The 19,510-nt window shown below is 30.8% G+C and overlaps 2 protein-coding genes and 1 long non-coding RNA gene across 8 annotated transcripts in view; 1 reads left to right on the top strand and 2 right to left on the bottom strand.

Annotated features, from left to right (window-relative positions):
* Nucleotides 1–16,855, bottom strand: part of LOC144088049 (serotonin N-acetyltransferase-like) — a 29,477-nt gene extending 12,622 nt beyond the window's left edge. The window contains exons 1-2 of the mRNA XM_077618245.1: nt 16,747–16,855; nt 15,101–15,296 (exon numbers count right to left, since the gene is read on the bottom strand). Of these exons, the coding sequence (XP_077474371.1) occupies nt 15,101–15,248 (148 nt within the window). The 5' untranslated portion in view covers nt 15,249–15,296; nt 16,747–16,855. The remainder of the gene's footprint in view (nt 1–15,100; nt 15,297–16,746) is intronic.
* Nucleotides 1–19,510, top strand: part of LOC144088050 (uncharacterized) — a 32,217-nt gene that overhangs the window by 9,008 nt on the left and 3,699 nt on the right. The window contains exons 2-3 of the long non-coding RNA XR_013304796.1: nt 17,529–17,851; nt 17,984–18,083. This is a non-coding gene — a long non-coding RNA (uncharacterized LOC144088050). The remainder of the gene's footprint in view (nt 1–17,528; nt 17,852–17,983; nt 18,084–19,510) is intronic.
* Nucleotides 17,025–19,510, bottom strand: part of LOC144088047 (myosin-10) — a 50,629-nt gene continuing 48,143 nt past the window's right edge. For all 6 annotated transcript variants that reach the window (XM_077618239.1, XM_077618242.1, XM_077618243.1 and 3 more), the window contains 3 exons: nt 17,964–18,072; nt 17,698–17,870; nt 17,025–17,622 (listed from right to left, as the gene is read on the bottom strand). In XM_077618239.1, the coding sequence (XP_077474365.1) occupies nt 17,469–17,622; nt 17,698–17,870; nt 17,964–18,072 (436 nt within the window). In that variant the 3' untranslated portion in view covers nt 17,025–17,468. The remainder of the gene's footprint in view (nt 17,623–17,697; nt 17,871–17,963; nt 18,073–19,510) is intronic.

Here is a 19,510-nt window from a genome sequence, read left to right as displayed (position 1 = left end):
GACCATGTATAGTAAGGCTTTTTAAATTAAAGATAACCATGTATAGTAAGGCTTTTTTAATTTAAAAAATGACCATGTATAGTAAGGCTTTTTAAATAAAAGATGACCAGGTATAGTAAGGCTTTTTTTAAAAAATGACCATGTATAGTAAGGCTTTTTTAATAGAAAATGACCATGTATAGTAAGACTTTGTAATAAAAAATGACCATGTATAGTAAGGCTTTTTAAAAAAAGATTACCATGTTTAGTAAGGCTTTTATTCATAAAAAATGACCATGTAGAGTAAGTTTTTTTGTTTAAAACATGACCATGTATAATAAGTTTTTTTGTTTAAAACATGACCATGTATAGTAAGGCTTTTTTTTGTAAAAAACGACATGGTATAGTAAGGCTTTTTACTTAAAAAAATGACATAGTATAGTAAGGCTTTTTTTCTTAAAAAAACGATATAGTATAGTAAGGCTTTTTTTCTTCAAAAACGACAGTATAGTGAGGCTTTTTTCTTAAAAAACAACATAGTATAGTAAGGCTTTTTTTCTTAAAAAACGACATAGTATAGTAAGGCATTTTGTTAAAAAAATGACATAGTATAGTAAGGCTTTTTTCCTTAAAAACACTACATAGTATAGTAAGGCTTTTTTTCCGTAAAAACGACATAGTATAGTAAGGCTTTTTGTTAAAAAAAATGACATAGTATAGTAAGGCTTTTTTCCTTAAAAACACTACATAGTATAGTAAGGCTTTTTTCCTTAAAAACGACATAGTATAGTAAGGCTTTTTGTTAAAAAAAAAACATAGTATAGTAAGGCTTTTTTTCTTAAAAAACGACATAGTATAGTAAGGCGTTTTTCTTAAAAAACGACCATGTATAGTAAGGCTTTTTAAATTAAAGATAACCATGTATAGTAAGGCTTTTTTAATTTAAAAAATGACCATGTATAGTAAGGCTTTTTAAATAAAAGATGACCAGGTATAGTAAGGCTTTTTTTTTAAAATGACCATGTATAGTAAGGCTTTTTTAATAGAAAATGACCATGTATAGTAAGGCTTTTTTAATAAAAAATTACCATGTATAGTAAGACTTTTTTAATAAAAAATGACCATGTATAGTAAGGCTTTTTAAATAAAAGATGACCATGTATAGTAAGTTTTTTTGTTTAAAACATGACCATGTATAGTAAGTTTTTTTGTTTAAAACATGACCATGTATAGTAAGTTTTTTTGTTTAAAACATGACCATGTATAGTAAGGATTTTTTTTGTAAAAAACGACAGTATAGTAAGGCTTTTTTCTTAAAAAAACAACATTGTATAGTAAGGCTTTTTTTCTTAAAAAACGACATAGTATAGTAAGGCTTTTTGTTAAAAAAATGACATAGTATAGTAAGGCTTTTTTTCTTAAAAAAACAACATAGTATAGTAAGGCTTTTTTAAAAAAATGACCATGTATAGTAAGGCTTTTTAAATAAAAGATGACCATGTATAGTAAGGCTTTTATTCATAAAAATGACCATGTAGAGTAAGTTTTTTTGTTTAAAACATGACCATGTATAGTAAGGCTTTTTTAGTAAAAAAACGACATGGTATAGTAAGGCTTTTTACTTAAAAAAATGACATAGTATAGTAAGGCTTTTTTCCTTAAAAACACTACATAGTATAGTAAGGCTTTTTTTCCGTAAAAACGACATAGTATAGTAAGGCTTTTTGTTAAAGAAAATGACATAGTATAGTAAGGCTTTTTTCCTTAAAAACACTACATAGTATAGTAAGGCTTTTTTTCCGTAAAAACGACATAGTATAGTAAGGCCTTTTTCTAAAAAAAAGACATAGTATAGTAAGCCTTTTTCTTAAAAAACGACATAGTATAGTAAGGCTTTTTCTTAAAAAACGACATAGTATAGTAAGGCTTTTTTTCTTAAAAAAAACATAGTATAGTAAGGCTTTTTGCTAAAAAAATGACATAGTATAGTAAGGCTTTTTTTCTTAAAAACACTACCTAGTATAGTAAGGCTTTTTTTCCGTAAAAACGACATAGTATAGTAAGGCTTTTTGTTAAAAAAAAGACATAGTATAGTAAGGCTTTTTTCCTTAAAAACACTACATAGTATAGTAAGGCTTTTTTTCTTAAAAAACAACATAGTATAGTAAGGCTTTTTTTCTTAAAAAACGACATAGTATAGTAAGGCTTTTTGTTAAAAAAATGACATAGTATAGTAAGGCTTTTTTCCTTAAAAACACTACATAGTATAGTAAGGCTTTTTTTCCGTAAAAACGACATAGTATAGTAAGGCTTTTTGTTAAAAAAAACAACATAGTATAGTAAGACTTTTTTTCTTAAAAAATGACATAGTATAGTAAGGCTTTTTTCTTAAAAAACGACCATGTATAGTAAGGCTTTTTAAATTAAAGATAACCATGTATAGTAAGGCTTTTTTAATTTAAAAAATGACCATGTATAGTAAGGCTTTTTAAATAAAAGATGACCAGGTATAGTAAGGCTTTTATTCATAAAAAATGACCATGTAAAGTAAGTTTTTTTGTTTAAAACATGACCATGTATAGTAATTTTTTTTGTTTAAAACATGACCATGTATAGTAAGGCTTTTTTTGTAAAAAACGACATGGTATAGTAAGGCTTTTTACTTTAAAAAATCACATAGTATAGTAAGGCTTTTTTCCTTAAAAACACTACATAGTATAGTAAGGCTTTTTTTTCCGTAAAAACGACATAGTATAGTAAGGCTTTTTGTTAAAAAAAATGACATAGTATAGTAAGGCTTTTTTCCTTAAAAACACTACATAGTATAGTAAGGCTTTTTTTCCGTAAAAACGACATAGTATAGTAAGGCCTTTTTGTTAAAAAAATGACATACTATAGTAAGGCTTTTTTCCTTAAAAACACTACATAGTATAGTAAGGCTTTTTTTCCGTAAAAACGACATAGTATAGTAAGGCCTTTTTCTAAAAAAAAAAGACATAGTATAGTAAGCCTTTTTCTTAAAAAACGACATAGTATAGTAAGGCTTTTTCTTAAAAAACGACATAGTATAGTAAGGCTTTTTTTCTTAAAAAAACAACATAGTATAGTAAGGCTTTTTTTCTTAAAAAACGACCATGTATAGTAAGGCTTTTAAAATTAAAGATAACCATGTATAGTAAGGCTTTTTGTTTAAAACATGACCATGTATAGTAAGGCTTTTTTTTGTAAAAAACGACATGGTATAGTAACCCTTTTTCTTAAAAAACGACATAGTATAGTAAGGCTTTTTCTTAAAAAACGACATAGTATATTAAGGCTTTTTTTCTTAAAAAAACAACATAGTATAGTAAGGCTTTTTTTCTTAAAAACAACATAGTATAGTAAGGCTTTTTTTCTTAAAAAACGACATAGTATAGTAAGGCTTTTTGTTAAAAAAATGACATAGTATAGTAAGGCTTTTTTCCTTAAAAACACTACATAGTATAGTAAGGCTTTTTTTCCGTAAAAACGACATAGTATAGTAAGGCTTTTTGTTAAAAAAAAACATAGTATAGTAAGGCTTTTTTTCTTAAAAAACGACATAGTATAGTAAGGCGTTTTTCTTAAAAAACGACCATGTATAGTAAGGCTTTTTAAATTAAAGATAACCATGTATAGTAAGGCTTTTTTAATTTAAAAAATGACCATGTATAGTAAGGCTTTTTAAATAAAAGATGACCAGGTATAGTAAGGCTTTTTTTAAAAATGACCATGTATAGTAAGGCTTTTTAAATAAAAGATGACCATGTATAGTAAGGCTTTTATTCATAAAAAATGACCATGTAGAGTAAGTTTTTTTGTTTAAAACATGACCATGTATAGTAAGGCTTTTTTTGTAAAAAACGACATAGTATAGTAAGGCTTTTTTCCTTAAAAACACTACATAGTATAGTAAGGCTTTTTTTCCGTAAAAACGACATAGTATAGTAAGGCCTTTTTCAAAAAAAAAAGACATAGTATAATAAGCCTTTTTCTTAAAAAACGACATAGTATAGTAAGGCTTTTTCTTAAAAAACGACATAGTATAGTAAGGCTTTTTTTCTTAAAAAAACAACATAGTATAGTAAGGCTTTTTTTCTTAAAAAAAACATAGTATAGTAAGGCTTTTTCTTAAAAAACGACATAGTATAGTAAGGCTTTTTCTCTTAAAAAAACAACATAGTATAGTAAGGCTTTTTTCCTTAAAAACACTACATAGTATAGTAAGGCTTTTTTTCCGTAAAAACGACATAGTATAGTAAGGCTTTTTGTTAAAAAAAACAACATAGTATAGTAAGGCTTTTTCTTAAAAAACGACCATGTATAGTAAGGCTTTTTAAATTAAAGATAACCATGTATAGTAAGGCTTTTTTAATTTAAAAAATGACCATGTATAGTAAGGCTTTTTAAATAAAAGATGACCAGGTATAGTAAGGCTTTTATTCATAAAAAATGACCATGTAAAGTGAGTTTTTTTGTTTAAAACATGACCATGTATAGTAATTTTTTTTGTTTAAAACATTACCATGTATAGTAAGGCTTTTTTTGTAAAAAACGACATGGTATAGCAAGGCTTTTTACTTAAAAAAATGACATAGTATAGTAAGGCTTTTTTCCTTAAAAACACTACATAGTATAGTAAGGCTTTTTTTCCGTAAAAACGACATAGTATAGTAAGGCTTTTTGTTAAAAAAAATGACATAGTATAGTAAGGCTTTTTTCCTTAAAAACACTACATAGTATAGTAAGGCTTTTTTTCCGTAAAAACGACATAGTATAGTAAGGCCTTTTTGTTAAAAAAAATGACATAGTATAGTAAGGCTTTTTTCCTTAAAAACACTACATAGTATAGTAAGGCTTTTTTTCCGTAAAAACGACATAGTATAGTAAGGCCTTTTTCTAAAAAAAAGACATAGTATAGTAAGCCTTTTTCTTAAAAAACGACATAGTATAGTAAGGCTTTTTCTTAAAAAACGACATAGTATAGTAAGGCTTTTTTTCTTAAAAAAACAACATAGTATAGTAAGGGTTTTTTTCTTAAAAAACGACCATGTATAGTAAGGCTTTTTAAATTAAAGATAACCATGTATAGTAAGGCTTTTTGTTTAAAACATGACCATGTATAGTAAGGCTTTTTTTTGTAAAAAACGACATGGTATAGTAAGCCTTTTTCTTAAAAAACGACATAGTATAGTAAGGCTTTTTCTTAAAAAACGACATAGTATAGTAAGGCTTTTTTTCTTAAAAAAACAACATAGTATAGTAAGGCTTTTTTTCTTAAAAAACAACATGGTATAGTAAGGCTTTTTTTCTTAAAAAACGACATAGTATAGTACGGCTTTTTGTTAAAAAAATGACATAGTATAGTAAGGCTTTTTTCCTTAAAAACACTACATAGTATAGTAAGGCTTTTTTTCCGTAAAAACGACATAGTATAGTAAGGCGTTTTTCTTAAAAAACGACTATGTATAGCAAGGCTTTTTAAATTAAAGATAACCATGTATAGTAAGGCTTTTTTAATTTAAAAAATGACCATGTATAGTAAGGCTTTTTAAATAAAAGATGACCAGGTATAGTAAGGCTTTTTTTTAAAAATGACCATGTATAGTAAGGCTTTTTAAATAAAAGATGACCATGTATAGTAAGGCTTTTATTCATAAAAAATGACCATGTAGAGTAAGTTTTTTTGTTTAAAACATGACCATGTATAGTAAGTTTTTTTGTTTAAAACATGACCATGTATAGTAAGGCTTTTTTTGTAAAAAACGACATGCTATAGTAAGGCTTTTTACTTAAAAAAATGACATAGTATAGTAAGGCTTTTTTCCTTAAAAACACTACATAGTATAGTAAGGCTTTTTTTCCGTAAAAACGACATAGTATAGTAAGGCCTTTTTCTAAAAAAAAAGACATGGTATAGTAAGCCTTTTTCTTAAAAAACGACATAGTATAGTAAGGCTTTTTCTTAAAAAACGACATAGTATAGTAAGGCTTTTTTTCTTAAAAAAACAACATAGTATAGTAAGGCTTTTTTTCTTAAAAAACGTCATAGTATAGTAAGCCTTTTTCTTAAAAAACGACATAGTATAGTAAGGCTTTTTCTTAAAAAACGACAGTATAGTAAGGATTTTTTCTTAAAAAACAACATAGTATAGTAAGGCTTTTTTTCTTAAAAAATGACATAGTATAGTAAGGCTTTTTTCCTTAAAAACACTACATAGTATAGTAAGGCTTTTTTTCTGTAAAAACGACATGGTATAGTAAGGCCTTTTTCTAAAAAAAGACATAGTATAGTAAGCCTTTTTCTTAAAAAACGACATAGTATAGTAAGGCTTTTTCTTAAAAAACGACATAGTATAGTAAGGCTTTTTTTCTTAAAAAAACAACATAGTATAGTAAGGCTTTTTTTCTTAAAAAACGACCATGTATAGTAAGGCTTTTTAAATTAAAGATAACCATGTATAGTAAGGCTTTTTGTTTAAAACATGACCATGTATAGTAAGGCTTTTTTTTTGTAAAAAAACGACATGGTATAGTAACCCTTATTTTTAAAAAACGACATAGTATAGTAAGGCTTTTTCTTAAAAAACGACATAGTAGAGTAAGGCTTTTTTTCTTAAAAAAACAACATAGTATAGTAAGGCTTTTTTTCTTAAAAACAACATAGTATAGTAAGGCTTTTTTTCTTAAAAAACGACATAGTATAGTAAGGCTTTTTGTTAAAAAAATGACATAGTATAGTAAGGCTTTTTTCCTTAAAAACACTACATAGTATAGTAAGGCTTTTTTAATTTAAAAAATGACCATGTATAGTAAGGCTTTTTAAATAAAAGATGACCAGGTATAGTAAGGCTTTTTTTAAAAAATGACCATGTATAGTAAGGCTTTTTAAATAAAAGATGACCATGTATAGTAAGGCTTTTATTCATAAAAAATGACCATGTAGAGTAAGTTTTTTTGTTTAAAACATGACCATGTATAGTAAGTTTTTTTGTTTAAAACATGACCATGTATAGTAAGGCTTTTTTTGTAAAAAACGACATGGTATAGTAAGGCTTTTTACTTAAAAAAATGACATAGTATAGTAAGGCTTTTTTCCTTAAAAACACTACATAGTATAGTAAGGCTTTTTTTCCGTAAAAACGACATAGTATAGTAAGGCTTTTTGTTAAAGAAAATGACATAGTATAGTAAGGCTTTTTTCCTTAAAAACACTACATAGTATAGTAAGGCTTTTTTTCCGTAAAAACGACATAGTATAGTAAGGCCTTTTTCTAAAAAAAAAACAGTATAGTAAGCCTTTTTCTTAAAAAACGACATAGTATAGTAAGGCTTTTTCTTAAAAAACGACATAGTATAGTAAGGCTTTTTTTCTTTAAAAAAACATAGTATAGTAAGGCTTTTTTTCTTAAAAAACAACATAGTATAGTAAGGCTTTTTTTCTTAAACGTCATAGTATAGTAAGGCTTTTTGCTAAAAAAATGACATAGCATAGTAAGGCTTTTTTCCTTAAAAACACTACCTAGTATAGTAAGGCTTTTTTTCCGTAAAAACGACATAGTATAGTAAGGCTTTTTGTTAAAAAAATGACATAGTATAGTAAGGCTTTTTGTTAAAAAAAATGACATAGTATAGTAAGGCTTTTTTCCTTAAAAACACTACATAGTATAGTAAGGCTTTTTTCCTTAAAAACACTACATAGTATAGTAAGGCTTTTTTTCCGTAAAAACGACATAGTATAGTAAGGGCTTTTTCTAAAAAGAAGACATAGTATAGTAAGCCTTTTTCTTAAAATCGACATAGTATAGAAAGGCTTTTTCTCTTAAAAAAACAACATAGTATAGTAAGGCTTTTTTCCTTAAAAACACTACATAGTATAGTAAGGCTTTTTTCCCGTAAAAACGACATAGTATAGTAAGGCTTTTTGTTAAAAAAAACAACATAGTATAGTAAGGCTTTTTTCTTAAAAAACGACCATGTATAGTAAGGCTTTTAAAATTAAAGATAACCATGTATAGTAAGGCTTTTTTAATTTAAAAAATGACCATGTATAGTAAGGCTTTTTAAATAAAAGATGACCAGGTATAGTAAGGCTTTTATTCATAAAAAATGACCATGTAAAGTAAGTTTTTTTGTTTAAAACATGACCATGTATAGTAATTTTTTTTGTTTAAAACATGATCATGTATAGTAAGGCTTTTTTTGTAAAAAACGACATGGTATAGCAAGGCTTGTTACTTAAAAAAATGACATAGTATAGTAAGGCTTTTTTCCTTAAAAACACTACATAGTATAGTAAGGCTTTTTTTCCGTAAAAACGACATAGTATAGTAAGGCTTTTTGTTAAAAAAATGACATAGTATAGTAAGGCTTTTTTCCTTAAAAACACTTCATAGTATAGTAAGGCTTTTTTTCCGTAAAAACGACATAGTATAGTAAGGCCTTTTTGTTAAAAAAATGACATAGTATAGTAAGGCTTTTTTCCTTAAAAACACTACATAGTATAGTAAGGCTTTTTTTCCGTAAAAACGACATAGTATAGTAAGGCCTTTTTCTAAAAAAAAGACATAGTATAGTAAGCCTTTTTCTTAAAAAACGACATAGTATAGTAAGGCTTTTTCTTAAAAAACGACATAGTATAGTAAGGCTTTTTTTCTTAAAAAAACAACATAGTATAGTAAGGCTTTTTTTCTTAAAAAACGACCATGTATAGTAAGGCTTTTTAAATTAAAGATAACCATGTATAGTAAGGCTTTTTGTTTAAAACATGACCATGTATAATAAGGCTTTTTTTTGTAAAAAACGACATGGTATAGTAAGCCTTTTTCTTAAAAAACGACATAGTATAGTAAGGCTTTTTTTCTTAAAAAAACAACATAGTATAGTAAGGCTTTTTTTCTTAAAAAACAACATAGTATAGTAAGGCTTTTTTTCTTAAAAAACGACATAGTATAGTAAGGCTTTTTGTTAAAAAAATGACATAGTATAGTAAGGCTTTTTTCCTTAAAAACACTACATAGTATAGTAAGGCTTTTTTTCCGTAAAAACGACATAGTATAGTAAGGCGTTTTTCTTAAAAAACAACTATGTATAGTAAGGCTTTTTAAATTAAAGATAACCATGTATAGTAAGGCTTTTTTAATTTAAAAAATGACCATGTATAGTAAGGCTTTTTAAATAAAAGATGACCAGGTATAGTAAGGCTTTTTTTAAAAAATGACCATGTAGAGTAAGTTTTTTTGTTTAAAACATGACCATGTATAGTAAGTTTTTTTGTTTAAAACATGACCATGTATAGTAAGGCTTTTTTTGTAAAAAACGACATGGTATAGTAAGGCTTTTTACTTAAAAAATGACATAGTATAGTAAGGCTTTTTTCCTTAAAAACACTACATAGTATAGTAAGGCTTTTTTTCCGTAAAAACGACATAGTATAGTAAGGCTTTTTGTTAAAGAAAATGACATAGTATAGTAAGGCTTTTTTCCTTAAAAACACTACATAGTATAGTAAGGCTTTTTTTCCGTAAAAACGACATAGTATAGTAAGGCCTTTTTCTAAAAAAAGACATAGTATAGTAAGCCTTTTTCTTAAAAAACGACATAGTATAGTAAGTCTTTTTCTTAAAAAACGACATAGTATAGTAAGGCTTTTTTTCTTTAAAAAAAACATAGTATAGTAAGGCTTTTTTTCTTAAAAAACAACATAGTATAGTAAGGCTTTTTTTCTTAAAAAACGTCATAGTATAGTATGGCTTTTTGTTAAAAAAATGACATAGTATAGTAAGGCTTTTTTCCTTAAAAACACTACATAGTATAGTAAGGCTTTTTTTCCGTAAAAACGACATAGTATAGTAAGGCTTTTTGTTAAAAAAATGACATAGTATAGTAAGGCTTTTTTCCTTAAAAAGACTACATAGTATAGTAAGGCTTTTTTTCCGTAAAAACGACATAGTATAGTAAGGCTTTTTCTTAAAAAACGACCTAGTATAGTAAGGCTTTTTTTCTTAAAAAAAACAACATAGTATAGTAAGGCTTTTTTTCTTAAAAAACGACATAGTATAGTAAGGCTTTTTTTTAAAAAAACGACCATGTATAGTAAGGCTTTTTAAATTCAAGATAACCATGTATAGTAAGGCTTTTTTAATTTAAAAAATGACCATGTATAGTAAGGCTTTTTAAATAAAAGATGACCAGGTATAGTAAGGCTTTTTTTAAAAAATGACCATGTATAGTAAGGCTTTTTTAATAGAAAATGACCATGTATAGTAAGGCTTTTTAAATAAAAGATGACCAGGTATAGTAAGGCTTTTTTAAAAAAATGACCATGTATAGTAAGGCTTTTTTAATAGAAAATGACCATGTATAGTAAGGCTTTTTAAAAAAAGATGACCATGTTTAGTAAGGCTTTTATTCATAAAAAATGACCATGTATAGTAAGGCTTTTTTAATAAAAAATTACCATGTATAGTAAGACTTTTTTAATAAAAAAATACCATGTATGGTAAGGCTTTTTAAATAAAAGATGACCATGTATAGTAAGGCTTTTATTCATAAAAAATGACCATGTAGAGCAAGTTTTTTTGTTTAAAACATGACCATGTATAGTAAGTTTTTTTGTTTAATACATGACCATGTATAGTAAGGCTTTTTTTGTAAAAAACGACATGGTATAGTAAGGCTTTTTACTTAAAAAAATGACATAGTATAGTAAGGCTTTTTTTCCGTAAAAACGACATAGTATAGTAAGGCTTTTTGTTAAAAAAAAATGACATAGTATAGTAAGGCTTTTTTCCTTAAAAACACTACATAGTATAGTAAGGCTTTTTTTCCGTAAAAACGACATAGTATAGTAAGGCCTTTTTCTAAAAAAAGACATAGTATAGTAAGCCTTTTTCTTAAAAAACGACATAGTATAGTAAGTCTTTTTCTTAAAAAACGACATAGTATAGTAAGGCTTTTTTTCTTTAAAAAAAACATAGTATAGTAAGGCTTTTTTTCTTAAAAAACAACATAGTATAGTAAGGCTTTTTTTCTTAAAAAACGTCATAGTATAGTATGGCTTTTTGTTAAAAAAATGACATAGTATAGTAAGGCTTTTTTCCTTAAAAACACTACATAGTATAGTAAGGCTTTTTTTCCGTAAAAACGACATAGTATAGTAAGGCTTTTTGTTAAAAAAATGACATAGTATAGTAAGGCTTTTTTCCTTAAAAACACTACATAGTATAGTAAGGCTTTTTTTCCGTAAAGACGACATAGTATAGTAAGGCTTTTTCTTAAAAAACGACCTAGTATAGTAAGGCTTTTTTTCTTAAAAAAAACAACATAGTATAGTAAGGCTTTTTTTCTTAAAAAACGACATAGTATAGCAAGGCTTGTTACTTAAAAAAATGACATAGTATAGTAAGGCTTTTTTCCTTAAAAACACTACATAGTATAGTAAGGCTTTTTTTCCGTAAAAACGACATAGTATAGTAAGGCTTTTTGTTAAAAAAATGACATAGTATAGTAAGGCTTTTTTCCTTAAAAACACTACATAGTATAGTAAGGCTTTTTTTCCGTAAAAACGACATAGTATAGTAAGGCCTTTTTGTTAAAAAAATGACATAGTATAGTAAGGCTTTTTTCCTTAAAAACACTACATAGTATAGTAAGGCTTTTTTTCCGTAAAAACGACATAGTATAGTAAGGCCTTTTTCTAAAAAAAAGACATAGTATAGTAAGCCTTTTTCTTAAAAAACGACATAGTATAGTAAGGCTTTTTCTTAAAAAACGACATAGTATAGTAAGGCTTTTTTTCTTAAAAAAACAACATAGTATTGTAAGGCTTTTTTTCTTAAAAAACGACCATGTATAGTAAGGCTTTTTAAATTAAAGATAACCATGTATAGTAAGGCTTTTTGTTTAAAACATGACCATGTATAATAAGGCTTTTTTTTGTAAAAAACGACATGGTATAGTAAGCCTTTTTCTTAAAAAACGACATAGTATAGTAAGGCTTTTTTTCTTAAAAAAACAACATAGTATAGTAAGGCTTTTTTTCTTAAAAAACAACATAGTATAGTAAGGCTTTTTTTCTTAAAAAACGACATAGTATAGTAAGGCTTTTTGTTAAAAAAATGACATAGTATAGTAAGGCTTTTTTCCTTAAAAACACTACATAGTATAGTAAGGCTTTTTTTCCGTAAAAACGACATAGTATAGTAAGGCGTTTTTCTTAAAAAACAACTATGTATAGTAAGGCTTTTTAAATTAAAGATAACCATGTATAGTAAGGCTTTTTTAATTTAAAAAATGACCATGTATAGTAAGGCTTTTTAAATAAAAGATGACCAGGTATAGTAAGGCTTTTTTTAAAAAATGACCATGTAGAGTAAGTTTTTTTGTTTAAAACATGACCATGTATAGTAAGTTTTTTTGTTTAAAACATGACCATGTATAGTAAGGCTTTTTTTGTAAAAAACGACATGGTATAGTAAGGCTTTTTACTTAAAAAATGACATAGTATAGTAAGGCTTTTTTCCTTAAAAACACTACATAGTATAGTAAGGCTTTTTTTCCGTAAAAACGACATAGTATAGTAAGGCTTTTTGTTAAAGAAAATGACATAGTATAGTAAGGCTTTTTTCCTTAAAAACACTACATAGTATAGTAAGGCTTTTTTTCCGTAAAAACGACATAGTATAGTAAGGCCTTTTTCTAAAAAAAGACATAGTATAGTAAGCCTTTTTCTTAAAAAACGACATAGTATAGTAAGTCTTTTTCTTAAAAAACGACATAGTATAGTAAGGCTTTTTTTCTTTAAAAAAAACATAGTATAGTAAGGCTTTTTTTCTTAAAAAACAACATAGTATAGTAAGGCTTTTTTTCTTAAAAAACGTCATAGTATAGTATGGCTTTTTGTTAAAAAAATGACATAGTATAGTAAGGCTTTTTTCCTTAAAAACACTACATAGTATAGTAAGGCTTTTTTTCCGTAAAAACGACATAGTATAGTAAGGCTTTTTGTTAAAAAAATGACATAGTATAGTAAGGCTTTTTTCCTTAAAAACACTACATAGTATAGTAAGGCTTTTTTTCCGTAAAAACGACATAGTATAGTAAGGCTTTTTCTTAAAAAACGACCTAGTATAGTAAGGCTTTTTTTCTTAAAAAAAACAACATAGTATAGTAAGGCTTTTTTTCTTAAAAAACGACATAGTATAGTAAGGCTTTTTTTTAAAAAAACGACCATGTATAGTAAGGCTTTTTAAATTCAAGATAACCATGTATAGTAAGGCTTTTTTAATTTAAAAAATGACCATGTATAGTAAGGCTTTTTAAATAAAAGATGACCAGGTATAGTAAGGCTTTTTTTTAAAAATGACCATGTATAGTAAGGCTTTTTTAATAGAAAATGACCATGTATAGTAAGGCTTTTTAAATAAAAGATGACCAGGTATAGTAAGGCTTTTTTTAAAAAATGACCATGTATAGTAAGGCTTTTTTAATAGAAAATGACCATGTATAGTAAGGCTTTTTAAAAAAAGATGACCATGTTTAGTAAGGCTTTTATTCATAAAAAATGACCATGTATAGTAAGGCTTTTTTAATAAAAAATTACCATGTATAGTCAGACTTTTTTAATAAAAAAATACCATGTATGGTAAGGCTTTTTAAATAAAAGATGACCATGTATAGTAAGGCTTTTATTCATAAAAAATGACCATGTAGAGCAAGTTTTTTTGTTTAAAACATGACCATGTATAGTAAGTTTTTTTGTTTAATACATGACCATGTATAGTAAGGCTTTTTTTGTAAAAAACGACATGGTATAGTAAGGCTTTTTACTTAAAAAAATGACATAGTATAGTAAGGCTTTTTTTCCGTAAAAACGACATAGTATAGTAAGGCTTTTTGTTAAAAAAAAATGACATAGTATAGTAAGGCTTTTTTCCTTAAAAACACTACATAGTATAGTAAGGCTTTTTTTCCGTAAAAACGACATAGTATAGTAAGGCCTTTTTCTAAAAAAAGACATAGTATAGTAAGCCTTTTTCTTAAAAAACGACATAGTATAGTAAGGCTTTTTCTTAAAAAACGACATAGTATAGTAAGGCTTTTTTTCTTAAAAAAACAACATAGTATAGTAAGGCTTTTTTCTTAAAAAACGACCATGTATAGTAAGGCTTTTTAAATTAAAGATGACCATGTATAGTAAGGCTTTTTTAATAAAAAAATAACCATGTATAGTAAGGCTTTTTAAATAAAAGATGACCAGGTAAGGCTTTTGTTCTTAAAAAAATGACGTAGTATAGTAAGGCTTTTTTTCTTAAAAAACGACACAGTATAGAAAGGTTTTTTTCCTTAAAAAACGACATTGTATAGTAAAGCTTTTTTTCTTTAAAAAACAGTATAGTAAGGCTTTTTAAATAAAAGATGACCATGTATAGTAAGGCTTTTTAAATAAAAAATGAACATATATAGTAAGGCTTTTTTGTATTAAAAATGACCATGTATAATAAGGCTTTTATTCATAAAAAATGACCATGTATAGTAAGCCTTTTTAAATAAAAGATGACATAGTATAGTAAGGCTTTTTTTCCGTAAAAAACGACATAGTATAATAAGGCTTTTTTTTCTTAAAAAACGACATAGTATAGTAAGGCTTTTTTTTCGTAAAAAACGACATAGTATAATAAGGCCTTTTTAAAAAAAACGACCATGTATAGTAAGGCTTTTTTAATATAAAATGACCATGTATAGTAAGGCTTTTTAAATAAAAGATGACCATGTATAGTAAGGCTTTTTTATTTAAAACATGACCATGTTTAGTAAGGCTTTTTCATTAAAAAATAACCAGGTATAGTAAGGCTTTTTTTTATTAAAAGGCTATTTTTGTGAAAAAATAACCATGTATAGTAAGGCTATTTTTGTGGGATAAATGATCCTGGGTATTCAGACTATATTTGTGAAACAAAGACCGTGCATAGCAAGGCAATTCTTCTTAAAATATAATAAAAATTAAGACAATTTTTTTAAGACTTATTTGTTCAGCGACTATACGGAGGCTAAACCCCCCCATGTCTTCAGAAGCTACGGACATCCCTGGTTATCACCTTACCTTCTCGTTCGATTTCAAACACACTGATGGCATCTTGCGCGTTGAGAGGTCGAACTTCACTGGCGGGAAGCGTGTGTCTCCTCTGAACGCCGGGCGAAACCGAAGACTGCATTGGTACGACGGAGGGCTGAGTGACCACCAAGGACATCACAAACTTGAACACCCGTTGGCCTCCCAACAAACTCCCCTTCTTTCCCTGAGTGGACGAAGCAGTCACATTTGGACCTTTTTTTAAAGGACGGCCGTGAGTCAGCGTCTCATTTGCATTTGAATATTGGACGCCAGGTGGAAGGCCTCAACTGCTTGTGACCTTTTGCTGAACCCCATCATTTTTGGACCCGCATGGAGGCCATTTGGGCTTTGTTTCTGCCAGTATGCAATCATCAGTCTCCTCCTCCTCCTCCGGTTTATTCATTATCGTGAGCCACTGAAAGCTGATGTTTATGTTTTGGAACCCAAATCATGAGAGCGGCCATATGAAGTGAATTTGTTTTACTGCCATTGACGTTGATAGACATCGAATCATTTGGTTGCTTCTGTAGTGACTTTAAATGAGTAATTAAGTAGAAGTTCAATCCATTTGAAGTTGAACAAACTTCAAATAGTTTGGGTATCCATTGCTTTAAATTGAAGCCAATCAGTTAAAAAACTATTATTGATTGATTTTATTTTGGAATGTGCTTTTAGAATTGTAAGACATTTTACATCCAATTTTAGCAGCTGTAATTATTCCATACGCATGGAATTATTTTTCGTTTGTCTCATGCAAATGTAAGAAGAGTTGTTTAAATAAACATATTTCCAATAATTATTCATAGAATTTGTGTGGTTATTTATTGTATACAGTCATACCTCTACTTACGAAATTAATTTGTTCCAAAACTTGAAAATTTCTTTTTCAAAAAAATTCAAGTAGAATTGTACTTCTTGAATTCGTATCTCGAGTCACTCATTTACATTTAAAAAAAATTGTAACCTTAATTTTTTTTAAGTAGAGGTATGACTGTATAATCAAGCAAACAATCTCAATCTTGAAGGTTAATTTTTCAAGAATTATGAGGCCCAAATGTCCAATCTGGAATGAATGTTGGTATATTTGCATAACCAAAGTATGCAAGTACAAATTGCATATACCTTATTTGTGTATTTCTTTTTGCTTTTGGAAGTATTGCCAGCTTGGTATGTATGCAAGTACAAAATGTATTCTTACTTTTAGAATATATATATATGTGTATGTATATATATATATGTGTATGTATATATATATATATGTGTATGTGTATATATATATATGTATATATATATATTTGTGTATATATATATATATATATGTGTGTATATATATATATATATGTGTATATATATATGTATATATATATATATATATATGTATGTATATGTATATATATAAATGTATGTGTGTATATATATATATATATATATGTATATATATATATGTATGTGTGTATATATATATATGTATATGTCACAGAATCTATTTTTTTCTACAGTATAAAGTGTAAATACCATTGTCTGCTCTGAATATTTCATTTAATGACTATAGCTTGTCTCTTCGATGTCAATAAAGAGAACAATTAAATAGTTTGAAAAAAAATTGTGGAGGTAATCATGGATGGTACACTTACTTTTGAGAATTATTTGAATCTCCAGATGAAGTAGTTTCTCCTACTCTGTCTGCTCCGCACTTAACCACACACTTTGTTTCAACTGTATGCACTCTGTCGTCATTAAGTGATTAATACTATGAGTCACATGTTAGAGGATTACAGCAATTGTTTCCACAACTCGACACGATTAACAGACACGTTATCTCCAGTCAGCCAAATCCTGGGAAATGAACAATCTAATGGTTTTAATGTGCAACTTTGACGGTTTAAATCTTGTTTCATGCTTTTCATCCAAAAATCACACGACAGCGTTATTTTTCTCTAAAATATCACATCAATGTTTTATTAAAATACCTTTTCACAAAATGATGTATATATGAACAATGCAAATGGCATGAATGTATTTGTAGGGAGTGAAACAAGGCACAGAAGATAATTGCAATAAAGTGAAAAGAGACTATTCACCAACTACTTTCATACACAAGCAAAGCATCCAGGTAAAAATATTACGCATGTAAAATACGTATGTCATATTGCATTGTACATTGCAAATGTACGCTTTGGGATTTAGGGATGCGAAGGATGTAGCGTCTACTTGAAGAAGCGATAAACAACCAGTAAGGCAAGAGTGAATGTGGGGATTCCTGTCGCTGCTATGCTAATCTTGGCAAGTGAGATAAAAAGGTGTTCATACTCAAATCTAAAAGGTCCTTTAAAGAAAATTCAAGACTTATTGCCATTTATTCCGGCTGGGGAGTTGGTGTCTCATTGGCGTTGTTGTCTGTCACCTTGTTTTCCAGCTCGTCATCAGACAGGAGGTCCAAGGACGAGCCCTCTCCCGCCAACTGACGTCTGCCCGAGCGACTGGAGGAAAAACTGATGGGACCTCCGCGCCTGCGCCACGAAAAACATCATGTTTAGCAATGTATTACATCCAAAGAATGGTTGCTGCTGATGAAGCTGGCGTACCGAAGGCGGTTTTTGAGCGTGTGGACCTCCCGGCTGAGACCCTCGCTGGCCTCCGTGGCGTCATCCAGCTCCCTCTGCAGCTTTCTCCGTGACGCATTGGCCCTGGTGGCTTCTTCTTCTGCCTCTTCCAGCTGACGCTTCAGTTGCTTCATACGTGAGTTTGCCTTTTCCAACTTGACAAACGCGTTAAACCGCAAAAAAAAAAGGAATTGATCTTTGTGATTCACATCCAAAACCTATTCAAAAAGAAATGATGAGAAACATACTTGTTCTTTAAACTGGTCAGCATGGCGTCGTTCATCCTCCACCTGCATGCAGATCTCTTTGAGCTTCTTCTCCGTCCTTCTAACCAACTTGTTAGCAGCTCCTCGCTCCCTACAGAGAAGGTAAATAGAACCCTAGAAAACACACTCCCAGGTACCCCCCACACACGCACCCACACACATACGCACCAACACATACACATACACACGCACCCACACACAGACACCTCACACACACTCCGCGCACCCACACACGTGTGCGTGTGTGGGTGGGGCCACACACGCACACGTGTGTGGGTGCGCGGAGAGTGTGTGAGGTGTCTGTGTGTGGGTGCGTGTGTATGTGTATGTGTTGGTGCGTATGTGTGTGGGTGCGTGTGTGGGGTGTGTGTGAGGTGTCTGTGTGTGTATGGGTGTGTGTGTGGGGGTATGTGTGTGTCTGGGTGTGTGGGTGTGTGGATGGGTGCGTGTGGATGGGTGCGTGTGTGTGGGTGCGTGCGTGCGTGTGTGTGTGGGTGCGTGTGTGTGTGGGTGCGTGTGTGTGTGGGTGCGTGTGTGGGTGCGTGTGTGTGTGGGTGCGTGTGTGGGTGCGTGTGGGGCGTGTGTGCATGTGTGGGTGTGTGTATGGGTGCGTGGCTGGATGCGTGTGGGTGCGTGAGTGGGTGCGTGAGTGGGTGCGTGAGTGGGTGCGTGAGTGGGTGCGTGAGTGGGTGCGTGAGTGGGTGCGTGAGTGGGTGCGTGTGTGTGTGGGGGAGAGTGTGTGTACGTGTGCGGGTGCGTGTGTGGGTGTGTGCGGGTGCGTGTGTGGGTGCGTGCAGGTGCGTGTACGTGTGTGTGTGTGTGGGTGCGTGTGTGGGTGCGTGTGTGTGGGTGGGTGCGTGTGGGTGGGTGCGTGTGGGTGGGTGCGTGTGTGTGCGTGTGTGTGCGTGAGTGTGGGTGCGTGTGTGGGTGCGTGTGTGTGTGAGTGCGTGTGTGTGTGGGTGCGTGTGTGTGGGTGCGTGCGTGTGTGTGTGGGTGCGTGTGTGGGTGCGTGCGTGTGTGTGTGGGTGCATGAGTGCTTGGGTGTGGGTGCGTGTGTGCGGGTGCGTGTGTGCGGGTGCGTGTGTGCGGGTGCGTGTGTGCGGGTGCGTGTGTGCGGGTGCGTGTGTGCGTGGGTGCGTGTGTGCGGGTGCGTGCGTGCGGGTGCGTGCGCGGGTGTGCGGGTGCGGGTGCGTGTGTGCGGGTGCGTGCGTGCGGGTGCGTGCGGGTGCGTGCGGGTGCGTGAGTGCTTGGGTGTGGGTGCGTGTGTGTGGGTGCGTGTGGGTGCGTGTGTGGGTGTGGGTGTGTGTGTGTGTGCGGGTGCGTGTGTGTGTGGGTGCGTGTGTGTGCGTGGGTGCGTGCGAGTGGGTGTGTGTGGGTGCGTGCGTGTGGGTGGGTGCGTGTGGGTGGGTGCGTGTGTGTGGGTGCGTGTGGGGCGTGTGTGGAGTGTGTGTGCATGTGTGCGTGGCTGGATGCGTGTGTGGATGGGTGCGTGTGGGTGCGTGAGTGTGGGTGCATGAGTGCTTGGGTGT

Source organism: Stigmatopora argus, chromosome 14 (assembly GCF_051989625.1).
Source record: "Stigmatopora argus isolate UIUO_Sarg chromosome 14, RoL_Sarg_1.0, whole genome shotgun sequence".
NCBI lineage: Eukaryota > Metazoa > Chordata > Actinopteri > Syngnathiformes > Syngnathidae > Stigmatopora > Stigmatopora argus.
This window is presented reverse-complemented; position numbering and strand designations above follow the sequence as displayed.